The 18,687-nt window shown below is 39.9% G+C and overlaps 1 protein-coding gene across 1 annotated transcript in view; it reads left to right on the top strand.

Annotated features, from left to right (window-relative positions):
- ksr1b (kinase suppressor of ras 1b) overlaps positions 1-18,687 on the top strand; it is a 68,250-nt gene that overhangs the window by 6,850 nt on the left and 42,713 nt on the right. The window contains exon 2 of the mRNA XM_030745355.1: positions 1,506-1,646. Coding sequence (XP_030601215.1) covers positions 1,506-1,646 — 141 coding nt within the window. The remainder of the gene's footprint in view (positions 1-1,505; positions 1,647-18,687) is intronic.

An 18,687-nucleotide genomic window follows, 5' to 3' on the forward strand; every position in this document is an offset into this window, starting at 1 on the left:
GGTGTTTTATATGCGGTGCCGACTGGGACTTCTTTTGGTCCTCGCTCTTTGTGCTCATTTCTTCATTCCCTCAATTCCTTATATTGATTGTTCCTGATTGTTATTCTCTCACGGATAAAGTGACCGGAAACACACAAGGACGGAACAGGTTCATCACAACGTTGCGGCTGTCACATTTCTCCGGAGGTGAACGCCAGATTCCATCGGTTCAGAGCGGTTTCCGTAGCTGCCTTGTGTGCGCTTCTCAGGTGGACTTTGATGTTGTGTTTTTTCCTCACTGAGACATGTTCCATACATTTTTCATCATTCACAACAAGACACTCTTCTATCTGTATTATTGGACTCAAAGAAACTCCATATGGCGCTTTCTCAGCAGACCGCTGCCATTACTTTGTGGACCAGCGCGGTGAGCTCAGCGCGTGCACAGCTGCCCGACGGCGCTCCCAGCTTAAACTCGGAGAGCGGAAAATGATCAATCCACAAGGTTTTTAAATAAAATGACAAACAAGAAAAGGAAGGTCATTCTATAATTTTAGTTAGTTTTAGTTAGTTTTTAAACTCACAATACAGTTTTATTTAGTTATCGTTTTTTCCTTTTCCTTTTTATTTATTTCAGTTAACCACAATGTTTTTTCACTTTCAGTTTTCGTTTTTTCGTTTGTTTTCGTTAACCATAATAACCCTGTTCAGCTGTCACATCAAAAATGATCAGTAGCCCTGATAAATATCATGAATTTACAGGAGTAACAATATTCTGCTGCAGGGTTCTTATTTGTTCCACTCTGTCCATAACCTGGCCCTCCTGTCCTGAAGCAGACAGCTAAGGTTAACAAAACGTTTATAATCAAGCTGTTAACCCTGGCTGGACCTTTAGGATTTGTCGGTCTAGCTACATCAAACTTGCTTTTCATTTACTAATTGTTTTTTTTTGTGTCTACTTCACTACATGCAGTACTTAAGGGTTAGGTAAACATCCAAAGGCTTCTCTTCCATTAGAACAGAACTAGTGGACATCGTCCGCCGTGTCTGTGATGTCAGGGACATCAGCTGCTTCACACTCAGTTTAATAATTCTCATGTCGGTTAAAGAGCAGATGTCAGACCACTCGTCAGGGGGATTTCCTCAAACTGATCTGTGTCATTTCTCACTACTGCTTTACATACGTACACTGCTTGACATTTATGGTTGATATAACCCAAATGTCTACATTTACTTAGGAGTAACGTGTCCTATTTGCTCTTTAGTTACTGCTTGGTTTAGTTCAAATTAGGACCCGAGCTGTTAGGTCTAGTTACAAAGGAATGTGACTTAACATATGGCCAGCACATCAGGTTAAAGCTATAGTTGTAGAACATAGAAGAGGTTTGCTGTTTACAGACAATATAAAACAAAGTTGTTCCAAAAGGTGCCTATGTTGCTGGAGCATTAACATATTCAGACATTATCCTCTTCGTCATGTGCCTCAGTGGAGTGAGTAAAGCACTTTGTTTGTTGGCTTTTTACAGGTGAAGCTGACCAAGTATATGTGGAAACAGCTACAGCTGAGGCAGAGGGTACCCGAAGGAGAGAGACCTGAAGCTCTTGCCCAATACCCCAGACTGGAGGACTGGCTCCTCACAGCTGACCTCACTCCACGGTTCATACAGGTCTGTGCGTGCACTTAGATTTTTGCCTGTATGTATATTTTTGGAGCACAATTTGTCTTGTATATTGAAAAAATACACATTACCATCTACTAGTGCACATTTTATTATAAACAGTTTAAAGTCATTCATAATACGACGGGGTTTTACCATGCTTTTTCTGTAACATTACATTAGTTTCTAATAGAGTCAGCTAGAAGGCCTGGGTTCAATACCACCTTGGCCCGGGCTTCTCTGTGGGGAGTTTGCATGTTTTCCCCGTGTCTGCGTGGGTTTCCTCCCACAGTCCAAAGACATGCAGTTACTGGGGTTAGGTAAATTGGTCACTCTAAATTGCCCATAGGTATGAATGTGAGTGTGGATGGTTGTCTGTCACTCTGTGTTAGCCCTGAGACAGGCTGGCGACCTGTACAGGGTGTACCCTGCCTCTCGCCCTATGTCAGCTGGGATAGGCTCCAGCCCCCCCCATGACCCTGAACAGGATAAGCAGAAGAGAATGGATGGATGGATGGAGGGTCAGTCCAAATCATCAAACTTTTAGAACATTTCTGCTCACCTAAGTGCTCTTATTTGAATTTTCACATATATATATATATATATATATATATATATATACACACACACACACACACACACACACACACACACACACACACACACACACACACACACACACACAATTTTAGCTTCATATATCAAATACTTTTTTCAGGAAAATTGACCCACTTTCAGGGCCTTTTTTCACATATTGAAATCTGAGGCAGCGTTTGAAAATGAATAAAAAGAGACAAAAGATACGAGCCAGAGTTTTTCCTCTCACCATCAAATTCAATCAGAAAAAACAAACAAACAAAAATTCAATCAGAATGTGCAGTTTGGGACATGCACACACTGCAAATGACAACTAATGACAATTCTTGAATGGTATATAGTTGTATTTCACAGTAATGGAAAATAAAATAATTTTTAGCATGAAATTCTTAAACACAAAAATGAAGAAAATGCTATTTGAATTCAGTACATTTTAAACTTAACCTGAATTACAAGACTCCTCCAGGGCAATGTGCATATAGATAAAGTGGGTCTTGAAAATGAATGATATGCATATATTTGACAAAATTATTTTCTCAGTTATAATTAGAGTGTCATGGAGTTGTTGTGGCAGGCAGAGGACCCCAAAGCAGGACTCACAAGGCAAAAACTTACACTTCAGCTTTATTAGTGAGGGTAGAACATGAACAAGGCTGGTTGGAAGCCAGCAACACAAAACTCACTTGAAACTCAAATACAAAAGGTCGCACAGCAGGGAAAACCCTAACCCAAGGACACAACAAGGAACAAGGGAAAACACAGACGATATACACACACAGAGGGATAATGAGGGAAGTGGAAACATCTGGGGAGAGCAGGTGAACAGAATACACTAATGAGACAAAGGAAGCAAAACTAAACACAAAGCACACAGGAAGCGGGACTGTCAAAATAAAACAGGAAGTGACCCAACATAACTTGACATATAGGGAAGCTGGCACACAGAGGGAATCTAAACATATGACTAAATGGAAACCTAAAAAAACAACACACAAGACATGAGACAAGGGACTAAGACAAACAGACACAGGGATACAGGCAGAACAGGAGGACATGGGAAACACTGGAGAACTGGGAATCTAAACATAACTAAACAATAACCAAGAACATGACTCTTAATAACTAAAGTAAGACCTAAAAATACAAACTGCAAACCCATCATAAAACTACGGCTAAAGCAAACTAAGAAACACAAGTAGAGAAATTAAACAACAGAGCTTCAATTACAAACACAGTAAACAGTGGGCAACAGGCCCAGGACCAGGACTCAGAGTACCATCTGCAAACTCCACAATTTTGCTGTATTTGGATTTGCCTGCGTTTTTGGGATACATCTTGTCATATTTGCTCAATCCAGCATATAAGTTGAATGATAATACTGTGAAGTACAACTATATATGATTCAGAAATTGTTATTCTTGTCTTCTTCAATGAGAATTTTTTTTTTATTGGTGTGTGAGTTTCACTTTATAGGACAGCTTTAATCCTTTTTTAAATATATTTTAACTAGCCAATACTCAGATATTTTTTATGTATCTGTCCCAAAGTAGAGATCCTGATTCATTTTTATGGTAAGAAAGGCCAGTGAAAATTTCATGCTTTTAGCTTTAAAAGCCTTTGAGATATTCTTTCAAACATTGCCTCTGAAATTTCATAGAAATAATTATAAATGTCCAAATTTTAAACTGTAAAAGTTTTAGGTAAATCAGAGATGGTTGAGCATAAGGCCCATGATGATTTGAGATGGAATGACCCAACAGTGTTCTTGCAAACTACTTCTAAACAGAGTTGCAAAGAAAATCATCATAAATGTATGTGGGATATGAAAAAAAAAATCCCCTGTCAATTAAATATTTTATTTAGTCTGTATCCAAAAGAAGCAAACTTGACTTGCTGTTGTGTGCATTCTCTGATCAGTCAAGTTGCAGTCTACATGTGTATCTGTCCAGACTTAATATATATGTAGTTTGTGTTATAGGGTCACAACTTCTGTTTCTGAATTATGTTGAGGAAAATCTGTTTTGAAGATCATTTCCTCACTAATGATTTGGGAATGCAGTGGTTACAGCTATCACCTCGCTGCAAGAAGATCCCTGGTTTAAATTTCTTGGCCGTATGGGACATGTGGCAGTTTACTGTTGTGCCTTTCCCCTGGGTACTCTGGCTTCCTCCCATAGCTCAAAGATACATCGCCCCACTACTAATGTCCTGTTACAGGCTCCATGTTTTTATTTGTCACCATTACTTACAGAGCACTACACGGGTCAGGCCCCATTCATTTGGCCCAGCTTCTTTATCTTTAAGGCCTTTACACACTGAGTGCATTGCAAAAAAAACAGCACAAAATTCTGAATTTTTCAGATGCAAACTTGTCGTGTAAAGTATTTACACACCAAACAAAAATCATTCATTCTCAAAAAGAAACAAAACTGTGTTGACATCAAGCAATGATGAGCTGGTCCAGATGTTTCTAAACAAGAAAAGGAAGGATCCAGTTCTCACGAGAAAGCAGCAGCAGGGAGAGTTTCATGGTTTGATCCCGGAGTTGAAGCTGCATCACGGCCGCTTTCGTACATAATTCAGGATGTCAGTGGGACAGTTTAAGCTCTTGTTGGCAGAGTTGGCATCACATCTGAGGAGGCAGAGAAATAATTTCATAGAGCCGACTGACCTGGAACAGCATCTAGCTGCGTGTCTGAGGTAAAGCAGTATTATTTTACTACTGTATATTCAGTATACCTGCGTGTGTTTTGAGCTATGAGCGCGCATGTTGCACTGGTCTGATTGGTCACATCTGCATGCGAAAATCTGAAAAATCTATCCTGATCCAAAAAATAAATGCTGCAAATTCACCCTTTGACATTACTGGGTCGGTGTGAACAGCATTAAGAAGAAGTCAGTCCGAAATGTTTATTTTTTTATTTTTATTTTTAACTCACGAAACATTCACACAAATTTTATGCATCTGGTGTGTAAAGGCCTTAAGTGTTTAGGAATTAAACTCACAGTCCCCCATTTTTAGAGGGTCAAATGAAATTGGACAAACTGAATCATGTTTGGTGTTACAAGAGTCAGGACAATAATCTGTCATGTCTAAAATGATTGTCTACTTATAAATTTAAACAAAACTGAAGTTAGCGTATTGCATTTCCTTAAACTCACATAGTGTAAAGTCACAATAGGACTGCCTTCATTCATCTATGCCGGTGGTTCCCAAAGTCAAGAGTGCTGCGCCCCACTTCAAAACCAGAAAATCCCACCGCCCCACTCTGGTCATCCGATAGTGCTGGCCTGTGAAATTGTCCTGCCTCAAAGTCTGTCTTCACTCTCATCAAAAATACAAGAGAAAGTGATGTATTTCGTTTAAAATTTGATTAAAAAAATATAAGCAACACAGGCTGTTTGCTAATATAACCTGGTCATATGTAAAGTGCTATAGCAGTAAATTTAGGTCAGAGTAATGAGTAATGCCACAAACTAACTATTCATTTTTTCATATACCCCCCCACCCCACCCCCACGCACACACACACAGTACTTTCACAGCCCACAAGGGGGCCATGGCCCATACTTTGGGAAGCACTGATCTATGCAATATCGTAAAAATTAGGAACATTCTGTATATAATGCTGAAAAATGACTAAATGATTTAATTTCATATATTATAATGCAAAGTATAAACCTGCAGGACAGTCCTCCACAATCAAATTACAGTCAGTCATTTTAAATAATACACACTCATATAATTGAATTTCTTCAAGATTTAGCTCAACTTCACCATTGCTGTAATTTAATACTGAAGATGAATCAACTGCAAACAAATACATGTGCTGGGTCCCTTTACTAAAATTTAATCTACTATCTACTAAACTACAGAGGGATAAAGCTGATGAGCCATGAAACAGTGGGACAGAGTTCATTAAGAAGTGAAGTTTAAGCAGAGAAGTGACGATCAGTGAGCAGCAGTATGGCTTCATGCCAAGAAAAAGCACTACAGATGTGATGTTTGCTTTGAGAGTGTCGATGCAGACGCACAGAAGGAGTTGTCACTGTCTTTTAGTGGATCTAGAGAAAGCATATGATGGTGCCAAGACATCAACTGTGGTATTGCATCAGGAAGACAGGTGTGCAGAGATGCATGTGAGGGAGGAGCAGGACAAGTATGAGGACAGATGGATTCAAGGTGGGGGTGGGATTACACTGGGAACCAGCTCTGAGCACCCTCTTGTTTGCGATGGTGATGGACAGGTTGACAGCTGAGGTCAGGCAGGAGTCTCTGTGGACTGTGATGTTTGCAGACAACACTGTGATCTGTAGTGAGAGCAAAGAAATCGCTGAGCTTTTTTTAAAAAGGTTTTTCTACAAAGTCTCACCTTTTCAAACTGTTGCATCATCTCCCCTCTGTATAATCTGCTTATCTCTGAGATTCTGGACTGACATATCATTAAACTGGCTGTAAAATCCAACACAATTGTACACACATGCGAGTGTACAATTGCGGCAAAACGTGTAATGTTACAAAAATCGAGAGGTGCACCACCAACGACACCAAAGCAGCAGCTGGCGCCAGTGGATGGGATGTTATTTTTGTTGTACGCCGCCATTCAACAGGGCGAGAATAATGACAAAGAGCAGCGGTAGTGAAAGTGGGAGAGTTTAAATACCTGGAGTCAACCATCCAAAGCAATGGGCAGTGCACAAGTTGAAGATGTTAAGCTTTTCACTGGGATTCACCAGGATGGACACGATTAGAGATAAGTATAACCGAGGTATAACTCAGGTTAAGTGACAAAGTCAGAGTGGTGAGGCTGAGATGGTTTTGAGATGGTTTGGTGTGTTGCAGGGACAGTGGATACATCAGACAAAGATGGAGCGACCAAGCAAGAGGAAAAGAGGACGACCACAGAGAAGATTCATGGCTGTAGTGAAGGAGGATATGCAGAGGGTTGTTGTGATAGGGTAAGATGGAGGCAGATGATGCACTGTGACCCCTAAAGGGAGCAACTGAGAGAAGAAGAAGAGGATAAGAGAATATTTCCTAACATAAAGTGATTACGTGTCATGGTTGTGTGTGTGGGTTTTTTCTCCCTTGCTGCTGGAGATTATACAAAGATAGTTAGTATATCTCTCCTAACATTTAGCATTTTATTGGTTATTTAGTTTAGTCAGGTGTGTTTCCACAGTTTAGTTTGACAACTCTGTACTCAGTATTATTTTGATTTTCTAATGTACTGTTGCAGGTGTCTGAAATGATCTGTGTTGTAAGGGCTGTCAGCTCGAATGTCCAGATTTATAGTGTTGTTAAGGTTTGTAGTGCACTGGTTGGACAGAGACATGCAATGTTTGTAAGAGCACCAGCCATACTGTTCTGTGTGATGAGCACTCACTCAAACTAGAATGTGTTGAGTCAGCTGCTCTGCAATCCTCTGTCCCTCCCCAATGAGCTATTTATACACACCCAAACCAGCCACAGCCACATACCAGCACACACACACTGATACAAGGACACACACATGTTAAAAGCACTTCGTAAACAAAAGTGCACACAAATAGTGAAGGCAGTGTTCAAACTTCAGGGTGACTCAGTTTATTTTTCATGACACTGGCTTGAGGAGGGAGTGACAGGTGGACAAAGAAAAGCTAAGCAGCGGAGAGCAGGAGACGATCAGGCTCACAGTCAGCCTGCATGGAAGGAGCTGGACTTATACCAAACCTCACGGGATCATATGTAGCAATCTGAGGTAGGACAAGAAGCCAGCATTTACATCAGGAGGTTGAACATTTCTTTAATGCATACTTTTGGTTTAAAATCTTTGCTTGGAGACAGTACTATGTTGTTTCACTGGAAAAAGTGCTTTGATTTTTGGTATTTTGATGTATCCTCTGGACAGAGGAGAGGACCAGAGGACTTGGTGGTGGAATGAGGAAAGCATTCAGGAAAGTATTCAAAGGAAGAGGTCAGCAAAGAAAAAAGTACACAGGAGTACTGGGAGGCTAAGAGGACAGCAAAGAGAGAGATGGCGAAGGAAAAGGCTTATAGTGAGTTGTGTGTGAGGCGGGACTCTAAAGAAGGAGAAAAGGACATGTACTGATTGGCTAGATGGAGAGATCAAGCTGGAAAGGATGTGCAGCAGCTTACGGTGATTAAGGACAAAATATGGAAATGTGCTAACTAGGGCTGGGCGATATGACTAAAAACTGTATCACGATATAAGTACTTCATATCGGTCGATATCGATAATTATTTACCTATTTAAAATAAGGACTAGGAGAAAAAAATGCTACATTTAAACATTTTATTTCAACATTATTTAAACATTTTTATTTCAAATTTAACCTTCCTCAGAAATGGCAACACAACCATGAAAAACACTCAAATAAAAAACCATCCTTATCCTTATATATATTAGTGCTAGGAGGTGCTTTAGTGCTTTAGGAGGGGTCAAGAGCGTGAAGCAGATTTCTGTAACCCGGCATCTCGACTGTATTGACTGGTTGCATGTCTTTGGCTATATGATATGCCACTGCCTGGGTTATTTCTTTATAACGTTTGGATGATTCATCATAAGGCACTGATGTGGAATACCTTTCCATAGTGGTCTGTTGCTGCGGTCTTGCAACAGCAGATGCTGGTTGCTGTCGAACTCGGCTGTGCTCCAAAGGGATCGGCTAAGGTGGTAAAACAAGTTAGTCGTATTGCCGGTCTTGGCGGGGACGACAGTCCTGCACAATATGCAGACGACACTGGTCTGAGTACGGTCCGACTGACAAAATCAGAAAAACTGCCACAGCGGTGAGCCTTCCACTTTTCATCATGTCTCACACCAGGCCGGTTCAAGCAAGTTACACAAACAAGAGGGCGTGCACGAGATAACGAGGTGGCGCAACCAAGTTTGATACTGCTCCATGATTGGCTATTAGCATGTCACTCCATACGTTGCTAGGCACCAGAGGACCGACCAACCAATCTTGCTTCACAGGCGGGTGCATTTAAAGCGGAATCTTTGCTCTGGTTTATTCCAATGAAAAAAAAATATATCGAATGTTCTATCGAGAGCATTTTCTATTGATATTGATTATGTGTCTATCGCGATACATATCATTATCGTTTTATCGCCCAGCCCTAGTGCTAACAAGTAAAGAGAGTGTGTTGAGAAGACAGCAAGACAGTGGTGATGTATGTGGTAGGAGTGACAGCTGGGTTCAAGATGGGGTGGGATGGTAGCAGGGATCAGCTCTGAGCCCCTTATTGTTTTCGATGGTGATGGACAGACTGAGAGATGAGGTCAGGCAAGAGTCTCAGTGGATTATGATGTTTGCAGATGACACTGTGGTCTGTAGTGAGAGTAGGGAGCAGGTGGAAGAGACCGTGGAGAGGTGAAGCTATGCATTGGAGAGAAGAGGAATGAAAGTCAGAAGAAGCAAGACAGAATACATGTGTATGAATGAGAGAGAGACAGGTGGAAAGGTGAACACGTGAGGAGTAGAGATAGTGACGTTAGAGTGAGTTTAAGTACTTTAGATCAACCATCCAAAGCAGGCAGGATGGAGTGGCTGGAGAGTGTCACGGATGATTTGTGACAGAAGGATAGCAGCAAAAGTGAAAGGGAAGGTTCACATGATGGTATATGTTTGGAGACAGTGAGACTGATAAAAACACAGGAGGCAGTGCTGGAGATGGCTGAGTTGAAGATGTTAAGGTTTTCATTGGGAGTGACCAGATTGGACAAGATTAGAAATTTCTATGTCAGAGGGACAGCTTAGGTTGAGTAGTTTGGAGACAAAGATAGCGAGGCAAGGCTGAGATGGTTTAACTGTGTGTAGAGGAGGGACAGTGGTTATATTGGAAAAAGGATTTTGAAGAAAATGCTTTCAAATCAAACATGCGGAGCAATCTGCTGTGGTGACCCCTTGTGACAAAGGGAGCAACCGAAAGTAGCTATTTATCTGCCTGAAACTACACTGTAATGGGCTCTTTACCCATATGTACGTTATGTTAACTTTTATTTTCATTACAATAATGCCATGATTTGTTACATTTATGAAATTATAGAACTAACCTCCATCCATCCACCCATCCATCCGTTTTGTTCCACTTATCCAATTAAGGATTATAGGGGGTCTAAAGCCTGTTCTAGCTATCACAGGGATACATGGCTGGGATAGACAGTAAATTTTTAGCTAAAATAGTTTTTAAAAATTCCCTTTTTACATTGTTACCAACAAAACTGAGCAATTAAGAAGTGAATGAAAAAAATGTTAAAAATAACATGTTTAGATGTACCTTGAAACATAATAGCTTTAAAGAGACCCCTGCCTTTTTCTTCTTCTGTACACTAATAAGTGTCTTCCATAATATTTTTGTCCCTTTCAGAGTTTTTTTTTTCACTGTGATTTATATTTTGCTTCATGTATTCAAGACTTCTGATTTGCATGCAAATCATGTCATTACTTCAGCCAAGGACAACAGACAAAATACCTTAAACTAAATTCAGCACATATAATACACAAGTTCAGTAGCCAATAAAGATTTTTAAAAAACAAATTAAATTCTGCTTCCTTTAAACTTCTGCTGTGCATTTCAATGAATTTACAAAAACGTAATTTAAAACAAAAAGTAGAAAAATGTCAGAGTGCTGCTGGGTGCAGCTAGTGTGTAAAAAGATGTACTTCAACAAGTTTTGGTAACTGGGGATTTATTTACTCTAGCGTAATAGCGTAAATTTATTTTATTTTTCAAATGGTCAAAAATAAAAGCAACATCATAGATTAGTTTAGACAACACAGATTAATTGTATTACACAGACTGCGAGGTGAAAATAGTATATCTATACTAGAAAGTCAAGAGTGCTGCGGCCCACTTAAAAACCAGAAAATCCCACGGGGCCCCCCTACTCCTATACTCATCGGATAGCACCGGCCTGTGAAATTTTCCTGGCTAGAAGTCTGTCTTCACTCTCATCAAATACAAGAGGAAGTGATGTATTATATGGAAAATTAATTATTTTATAAATTGCTATTACTACCCAGTCATATGTAAAGGGCTAATGCCAATATGTGACCCACTGGACACAAACTTCAGTACCAGATCAGTAAATTTCGGAGTAATGAGTAATATCACAAATTAACCACCTCCTATTACCAGTTTTAATTCACTTTTTGTATCAATAAATACATGAATATAAATATGTAACTATGCATACTGAATACATGAATTTCTGTTATTACTGCAGCCCCCCCGCTGTACCTTCACAACCCACCAGGGGGCCGCGACCCACACTTTGGAAACCTCTGGTCTATAACATTTCAGCTGCTAAAAGGTCAACGTCTGTGGCATATGAGACCAACACTGTGCCTGTGCCTAAACACATCCTGGGTAGAAACAGACTCTGAACAACACTGAAGCTGCTGCTGTTCTACAAGCATTATGTTCACTGACCACTTCTTCTGTAAACTTCTACCTTTGAATTCAATACAATACAGATTATACAAATTATAATTATAATTACAATAATGATGGCGTAGGAGTAGTTTTAAATAAGTCATGGTAAAATGAACCACTGGTTGTTGGTTCAGGTAACAGTTAGTAAAATGTATCCTGTTACCCGGCAGATCTTTGATTCTGACCAACAACAGTGGTCATTATATGAACTGCTGTGGGCTTCAGGGTGTGAGTCACCTCACAACAATGTTTGGTAACTAAGCAGAATAAGAATATAATAGGTAGCAAGGGTTATTGTCAGTATCTGTTGAGCATGTCTGTATTCGTCAGCATCTATAAATGTGTACAAGTATCAGTTTATAGAAATCAGATACACTGAATGTGTTCGTGCTGCCTGTGGTGTGACCTAATGAGGGTAAAACCCTTTGTTCAACAGCAGTGTGTCAGAGTTTGTAGTGAAAACTCTGACACGCTGAGATGATGATGAGATGATGAGGGAAACTTTGGGTCTTCTGTTCAGGAAAAAGAGCTAACTTAAAGTCTGAGTCAGTTACCAGGGCAACACACCTTTGACTCCTCCCCTCCTGCTACACCTGAAACAGCTGTCTGATGCTTAGTTTCATTTCCACATTCATAAAGTAGTAAAGTAAAGCATTGTCACCCTCTTAAAATAATGGCCTAAGTCATTTTTTTCAGGTGGTCTTTTTCAGGTGTATGTGCTGAATTTAGTTTAAGGTATTTTGTCTGTTGTCCTTGGTCACATTCAAGTAATGACACGATTTGCATGCAAATCAGAAGTGTTGAATACATAAAGCAAAATATAAATCACACTGTGCTATATAAATAAAATTGAACTGAAAATTGATTTTACCTCAATTTTGGTTTGTACTCTAAATATGCTCAACCACTAAAGCTGGAACTTTTTTTTTTTTTTTTCAGTAATATGATTGTGCTCCAAGTTGTAACAGATCGGTGATAATACCTTTGTCACTGAATTTTTTTTTCACACAGTTTCCTGTTTTCTTCTTTTTGTTTATCTTTACTAAAACCAAAACTGTGTCCAAACATGGCATTTTTATTTGATACAAACTACTCGAGCTGCACAGTCGGCTCAGTGTTTGACTTTTCTTCCATAATGCTTCCATGTCACAGACTAGAGAGCGCAGTCCTGTGACAACACACACAGCAGTATGTTTTGTTTTAAAGGGGCCCGTACACTGGAGTGGGTTGAGCTCAGGAGGTAGAGCAGGTCATCTTCTATTCAGAAGGTTGGTGGTTCAATCCCTGGGTGCTCCAGTCTGCATGCCGGAGTATCCTTGGGCAAGATACTGAACCCAAAGTTGCAACCGTTGGAGTATGAATGTGTGTGAATGTTAGATAGAAAGTACTTAGCTGTAGAAAGAAGGGAATGAGGCATGTTGTATAAAGTGCTTTGAGTGCTCAAAGTAGAGTAAAAAAAAAGCTGTGTAATGGGGGGAAGTATTAACAGAATTTATAAAGATGATGCTGATTAGAGGTTCTGAATGTTGTTTTTTTATCCTCTCATGCAAAATAAAGCAGAAGTTGTCATACCGTCCATGAGGTTTTACCTTTCCTGTCTGTAGACTCCAAAATCACAAGGAGTTGAGCCATGAAATTTTCTATCACGTATGGGTCTTGTAATTGCTTCTAGTGCCTTCACTAGACCAGATGTTTACTTCTACACAAGATAGAGCAATATTGCAGAACTGTATTAAGCTGATTCCTCCAGTTTCAGTGTTTGTTAATCTTTACTTAGGCCAGCACTTTCCCAGCAACCTCTGTAAAGCCCCACCCAAATCACTTTAGCTTAAATCATTATACCCCACAAAACCAGAAATGCCTGGCAGTTTGGCTTCAACAAGAATGACTCAAGAAATCCATCCCAAACCTATAGATTAATTGTATTATACAAAAATGTGCAAAGCAACTATTCTTTTTCTAGCAGAGAACATGTTTGGAAGTGTAAGCAAAGCAGCATTAATGTGTAAGCTAAGTTTTTAAAATCTCATGGTGTACATTGCACCCCATAGACTGCTGGGCACAGCATATTTCAGCACCTCAGAAATACATCACCCTCAGGCCAAGAAAGATTTCAGTCTGGACATTAAGCTTAGGATCAGGACCTTTTATTTCAGGTAATCTAAACAGTGCAAGTCCATCCCTTTAGAGTTCCTCAGTGAAATCAACACTGAGGTCTCTGAAGGCCACTGGCAGGTTCTTCCAGTCACTAGGTCATGACTATAGACAATTTGTATATTCCAAAGAATTTGATTTTGAGGTTAAAAAAAAAGTCATCATATTTCCTATATAATTTAAACACATAAACTATACTATTGTAGAAATAGAAGTTAAGACAATTTTTTAAAAGTATTTTTGCATATTTGTGTGTGCTTGTCTCTGGGTTTGCACTATGCATGTGCATTCCTGCCATTTATTACTGTGCAAGAGATGAGCAATGCCCCTACGGGCAAAGCTGGAATGAGACATGTTCCTACAACCTTTACAGGACTTCAGTGGGTTAGCAAAATGCATGAAGAGGCAGAGATGAAAAGAACTTGGTAAGCTGACAGCTGGAGGTTTCTCTTTTGTATTCAGTGACTGGAAATAAGACTTCTTTTCCTGATAAACTACAGGAGTATGCCTCAGGTATTATATTTCAGTGCATGGCAAGTATTAATGTACAGTTTGTTCAGATTCTAATTTGAAACTGAAGCAGTTTGTTTCATTAATGGAATAACAGGAAATAAGAGGAGACAAATAACAAAGGAACTGCTTGGAATCACTAATATGTAAATTATACATAGAAGCATTTAGCTTTATGTATAATTAATTGCTGTAGTCTGTATTCTTATAATAACAGAATCAGTTGTGTCATGGTTGGGGATATTAGTAGAAAAAAGAGACAAACCTACCCATGTAGACATATTCCTACAAAAGATTAGAAAAAATTAAAGAAACATATGAACTTAGATCTAAAATATGTTTGTGTGGCAACATTTCCCTGTCTCTGTCCCTCTGAGATACACTATATTGCCAGTGTTCACTCATCCATTCAAATCATTGAATTCAGGTGTTCCAATCACTTCCATGGCCACAGGTGTATCAAACTAAGCACCTAGGCATGCAGACTGCTACAAACATTTGTGAAAGGATGGGTCACTCTCAGGAGCTCAGTGATTCCATCGTGGTACCGTGATAGGATGGTTCCTGTGCAACAAGTCCATTTGTGAAATTTCCTCACTGCTAAATATTCCACAGTCAGCTGTTAGTGGGATTATAACAAAGTGGAAGCGATTGGGAATGACAGCAGCTCAGCCATGAAGTGGTAGGCCATGTAAAATCACAGAGTGGGGTCAGTGGATGCTGAGGTGTATTGTGCACAAAGGTCGCCAACTCTCTGCAGAGTCAATCACTGCAGACCTCCAAACTTCATGTGACCTTGAGATTAGCTCAAGATCAGTGCATAGAGAGCTTCATGGAATGGATTTAAATGGCCAAGCAGCTGCATCCAAGCCTTACGTCACTAAGTGCAATGCAATGTGTCGAATGCAGTAGCGTAAAGCACGCCGCCACTGGACTCTAGAGCAGTGGAGAGCAGTGGTGGTTGCCAGGAGAATGATACTTGTCTGACTGCACTGTGCCAAGTGTAAAGTTTGGTGGAGGGGAGATTATAGTGTGGGGTTGTTTTTCAGGAGTTGGGATCTGCCCCTTAGTTCCAGGGAAAGGAACTCTTCATGCTTCAGCAAACCAAGACATCTGGGACAATTTCATGCTCCCAGCTTTGTGGGAACAGTTTGGGGATGGCCCCTTCCTGTTCCAACATGACTGCACACCAGTGCACAAAGCAGCTCCATAAAGACATGGATGAGTGAGTTTAGTGAGGAAGAACTTGACTGCACAGAGTCCTGACCTCAACCCGACAGAACACCTTTGGGATGAATTAGAGTGGAGACTGTGAGCCAGGCCTTCTCATTCAACATCAGTGTCTGACCTCACAGATGTGCTTCTGGAAGAATGGTCAAAAATTCCCATAAACACTCCTAAACCTTTTGCAAAAAATCCTTCCCAGAAGAGTTGAAACTGTTATAGCTGCAAAGGGTGGGCCAACATCATATTAAACCCTATGGATTAAGAATGAGATGCCACTCAAACTTATATGTGTGTGAAGACAATTAAGTAAATATTTTTGGCAATATAGTGTGTTTGTATTAATTCAGCGTTTTACTTCACTGCTCAGCCAAAGCTCTGTTCACTTTGATTTGTTGTAACCTAAAAGTCTGCTTTGGCCTTTTAGGTTTTTTTTATTTTATGAAAACAGTAAAACCACAGGCTTGAAGGAATAATGAGGAATTATTTCTTGGCAGTCACAGTATTATAGTGTGCCAAAAAAAACAGAGGTGTTCAAAAAAGGTTTGCTCTGTTTTTAATAACCTTCCACATCAAGGCAAAAGTAAATTATTATCAGTTCAAATTACTTCAGAGCATAGGAACCTCTTCTGGTGTAATGACTCGAAGTTTGAAATTTTTGGTTCAAACTGTCCTCAGTATGTACGGAAGTCAGGAAGGAAGTACAGCAGGGAGTGCTGACAAATAAAACTGTCAGTGGTGCTGGAGAGTTTATTAAATTTGATGGAATTATGAAAAGTACAGTCAGATTTTGTCTGATTGACAAAGGCTTAATTTTTCAGTATGACAAGGATCCCAAACACGCCGCCAATGCAGCAAAAACATACCTGGATAGAAAAAACACACAATGGAACACTACTGACCTCCCCAGAGCCTGGACCTAAACATTAGTGAAGCACTGTAGGATCATCATGATGGAGAACAGAACAAGAACGTCCAAAGAAGAGCTTTGGAATGTCCTTCAAGAGGTCTGGAGAACTGTTCCTAAGCTTTCCTAAGAGAGTTCAGGCAGTGCTGAAGAATAAAGGTGATCATAGCAAATATTGACTTTCAAGATTTTTGGATTTGTACAAACTCTGTTTGTGTCTTATGTATTGTAGTTCAATGAATGTTTGCACGTTTCAATACATCACTACACGTTTCCCATTTTCCTAGAAAAATATAAAGAAAGAGGGATAGCTCAAGACTTTTGCACGGTACGGTACCAAACCATGAATTTTGTGCCAGAAACTATGAATCCTGCTTGTCATTAGGGGTGGGTGATATAATCTAAACCTGTATCACAGTATTTCAAGAAAATTTGTCACACCTGTAAGTGCTGCTGCTTGCAGGCAGCACTTACAGGTGTGAGTAAAAGATGTGCATTTTCCATCCTCCTTTTCCAATGATTTTCATTGATGACACACTTCCTAATTTGAAGAATGAATCTATTGAAACAAGGTCCCAATAGCGGAAGCATTATAGTGCAATAGTAGTGACTCAGCATTACATCCGGTGACACAGCATAAATCAAACGTAAGGACAAAAGTAGCCTAGATAGTCTTTTCACTCTAAATTTTAATTAAAATTAAAAAATAACTGATATTAATGCTGTAGTTTAATAATAACCTTCTACCCGTCATGTTGTATCTTGGGTCAGTTTTTTTACTAGCTGCTTAAAACTCTGCTTTTCCACCATGTGACCACTGTTTGTCTTCCTTTCATATAGAGTGCAGTTACTGAGTGCTCTGACCATTTGTTTACCATAGGGTCGCACATCAGTAACTGTGAGCGTCTCCTCCTTCATAGCCTGATGTGCTTTTCCCTCAAGTGGCAAAACAAGTTTTTTTGTTTCCACCTTCATTCAGGACAGTTTTGATGCATATTTTGCAACAAAGCTGCATATTTTACTTTTCTGGAGGTTGTTGAAGTAGCTCACTTTTTATACACTAAGTTGTCAGGCTGACACTTGCAGCTCTGTGAGATATGCCCACACTTGTCTCATTGTTGCACGCACTAGGGAATGTAAACGCACGGCGTTGCTATATGACATTTTTATTATCACATAAAAATTAATACCAGTATTATTATTGATGACATGATATCATGATAGCACAGCCCTTTTTGTAATTACCTTCCTTCCCATGTGATGTGGTGTAAATTAAGTTTAAGTAGCATTTTCAGTGTAGGTGTTTTGCATGTAACAGAGTACTGAAAGACTATGTATAAACATTAGAGTGTGTGTGTGTGTGTGTGTGTGTGTGAGAGAGAGAGAGCAAATGAGACAATGACAGGGAGTTCACTAGCGTTACCATGCAGTGCTGATGTATACTTACTCATAACTAAGGGGGAGGAGATGTGGAGGAGTTCTTCTGAAGCGGGGTGGGGTGTGGCACTGATTAGACGCATACACTGAAAACAGTAGCTTCCAGAAATACACAGAACATAACTACAGAAACTGCTTCAAAGCTCATGACAAAGATGACCATTTGAGTGGAGCGACATCAGCAAAAATGTTCCTGAAACAAGCTGCATTGATTGTAAGGCTGGTGTGCATTCCAGCTTAGCTTTAATAATATTAAAATGATGGTAAGAATGTTGATAATGTCAATAAAAACCAAAGGATGAAGCACTTACTAGCAATAATTCTAGTATTACAAATATTTATCTCAGGGTAGCACATAAAAGCAAACAAAATGAAAATGAAACTATGCACGGGGGAGTCAGTGGTCATTTATGCACGGTGTTTTCAAGTCAGGAAGTCTGACTTGACAATGTGAAAAACCTTGCTGAGCAAGAGTGAGGAAGAAAGGGGGAGGGAAGTGCTAGAAGGAGGGAGGAGAAAAACAGGGAGTGTGATAACAGCTGTGGGAAAATTTGTTGGCTTTCTGTGTGTTTCCCAGCAGCCTGTTGCGCTTACGGATTACTGCGGGGCAATGCCTGGATTATGAGAGCAGGGGCTCAAATGTTAGAAAGATACCGTCAACCTCATGGTAACGTACAGAACCAAACCTCTGCTCTTCCTGTCCTGTCCATGTGTAATGTGAAACAGACATTAGGAAAAGAGTTTCCTTCATTTCCTTATTGTTGCTCTTCCAGGCAGTCA

Source organism: Archocentrus centrarchus, chromosome 13, assembly GCF_007364275.1.
Source record: "Archocentrus centrarchus isolate MPI-CPG fArcCen1 chromosome 13, fArcCen1, whole genome shotgun sequence".
NCBI lineage: Eukaryota > Metazoa > Chordata > Actinopteri > Cichliformes > Cichlidae > Archocentrus > Archocentrus centrarchus.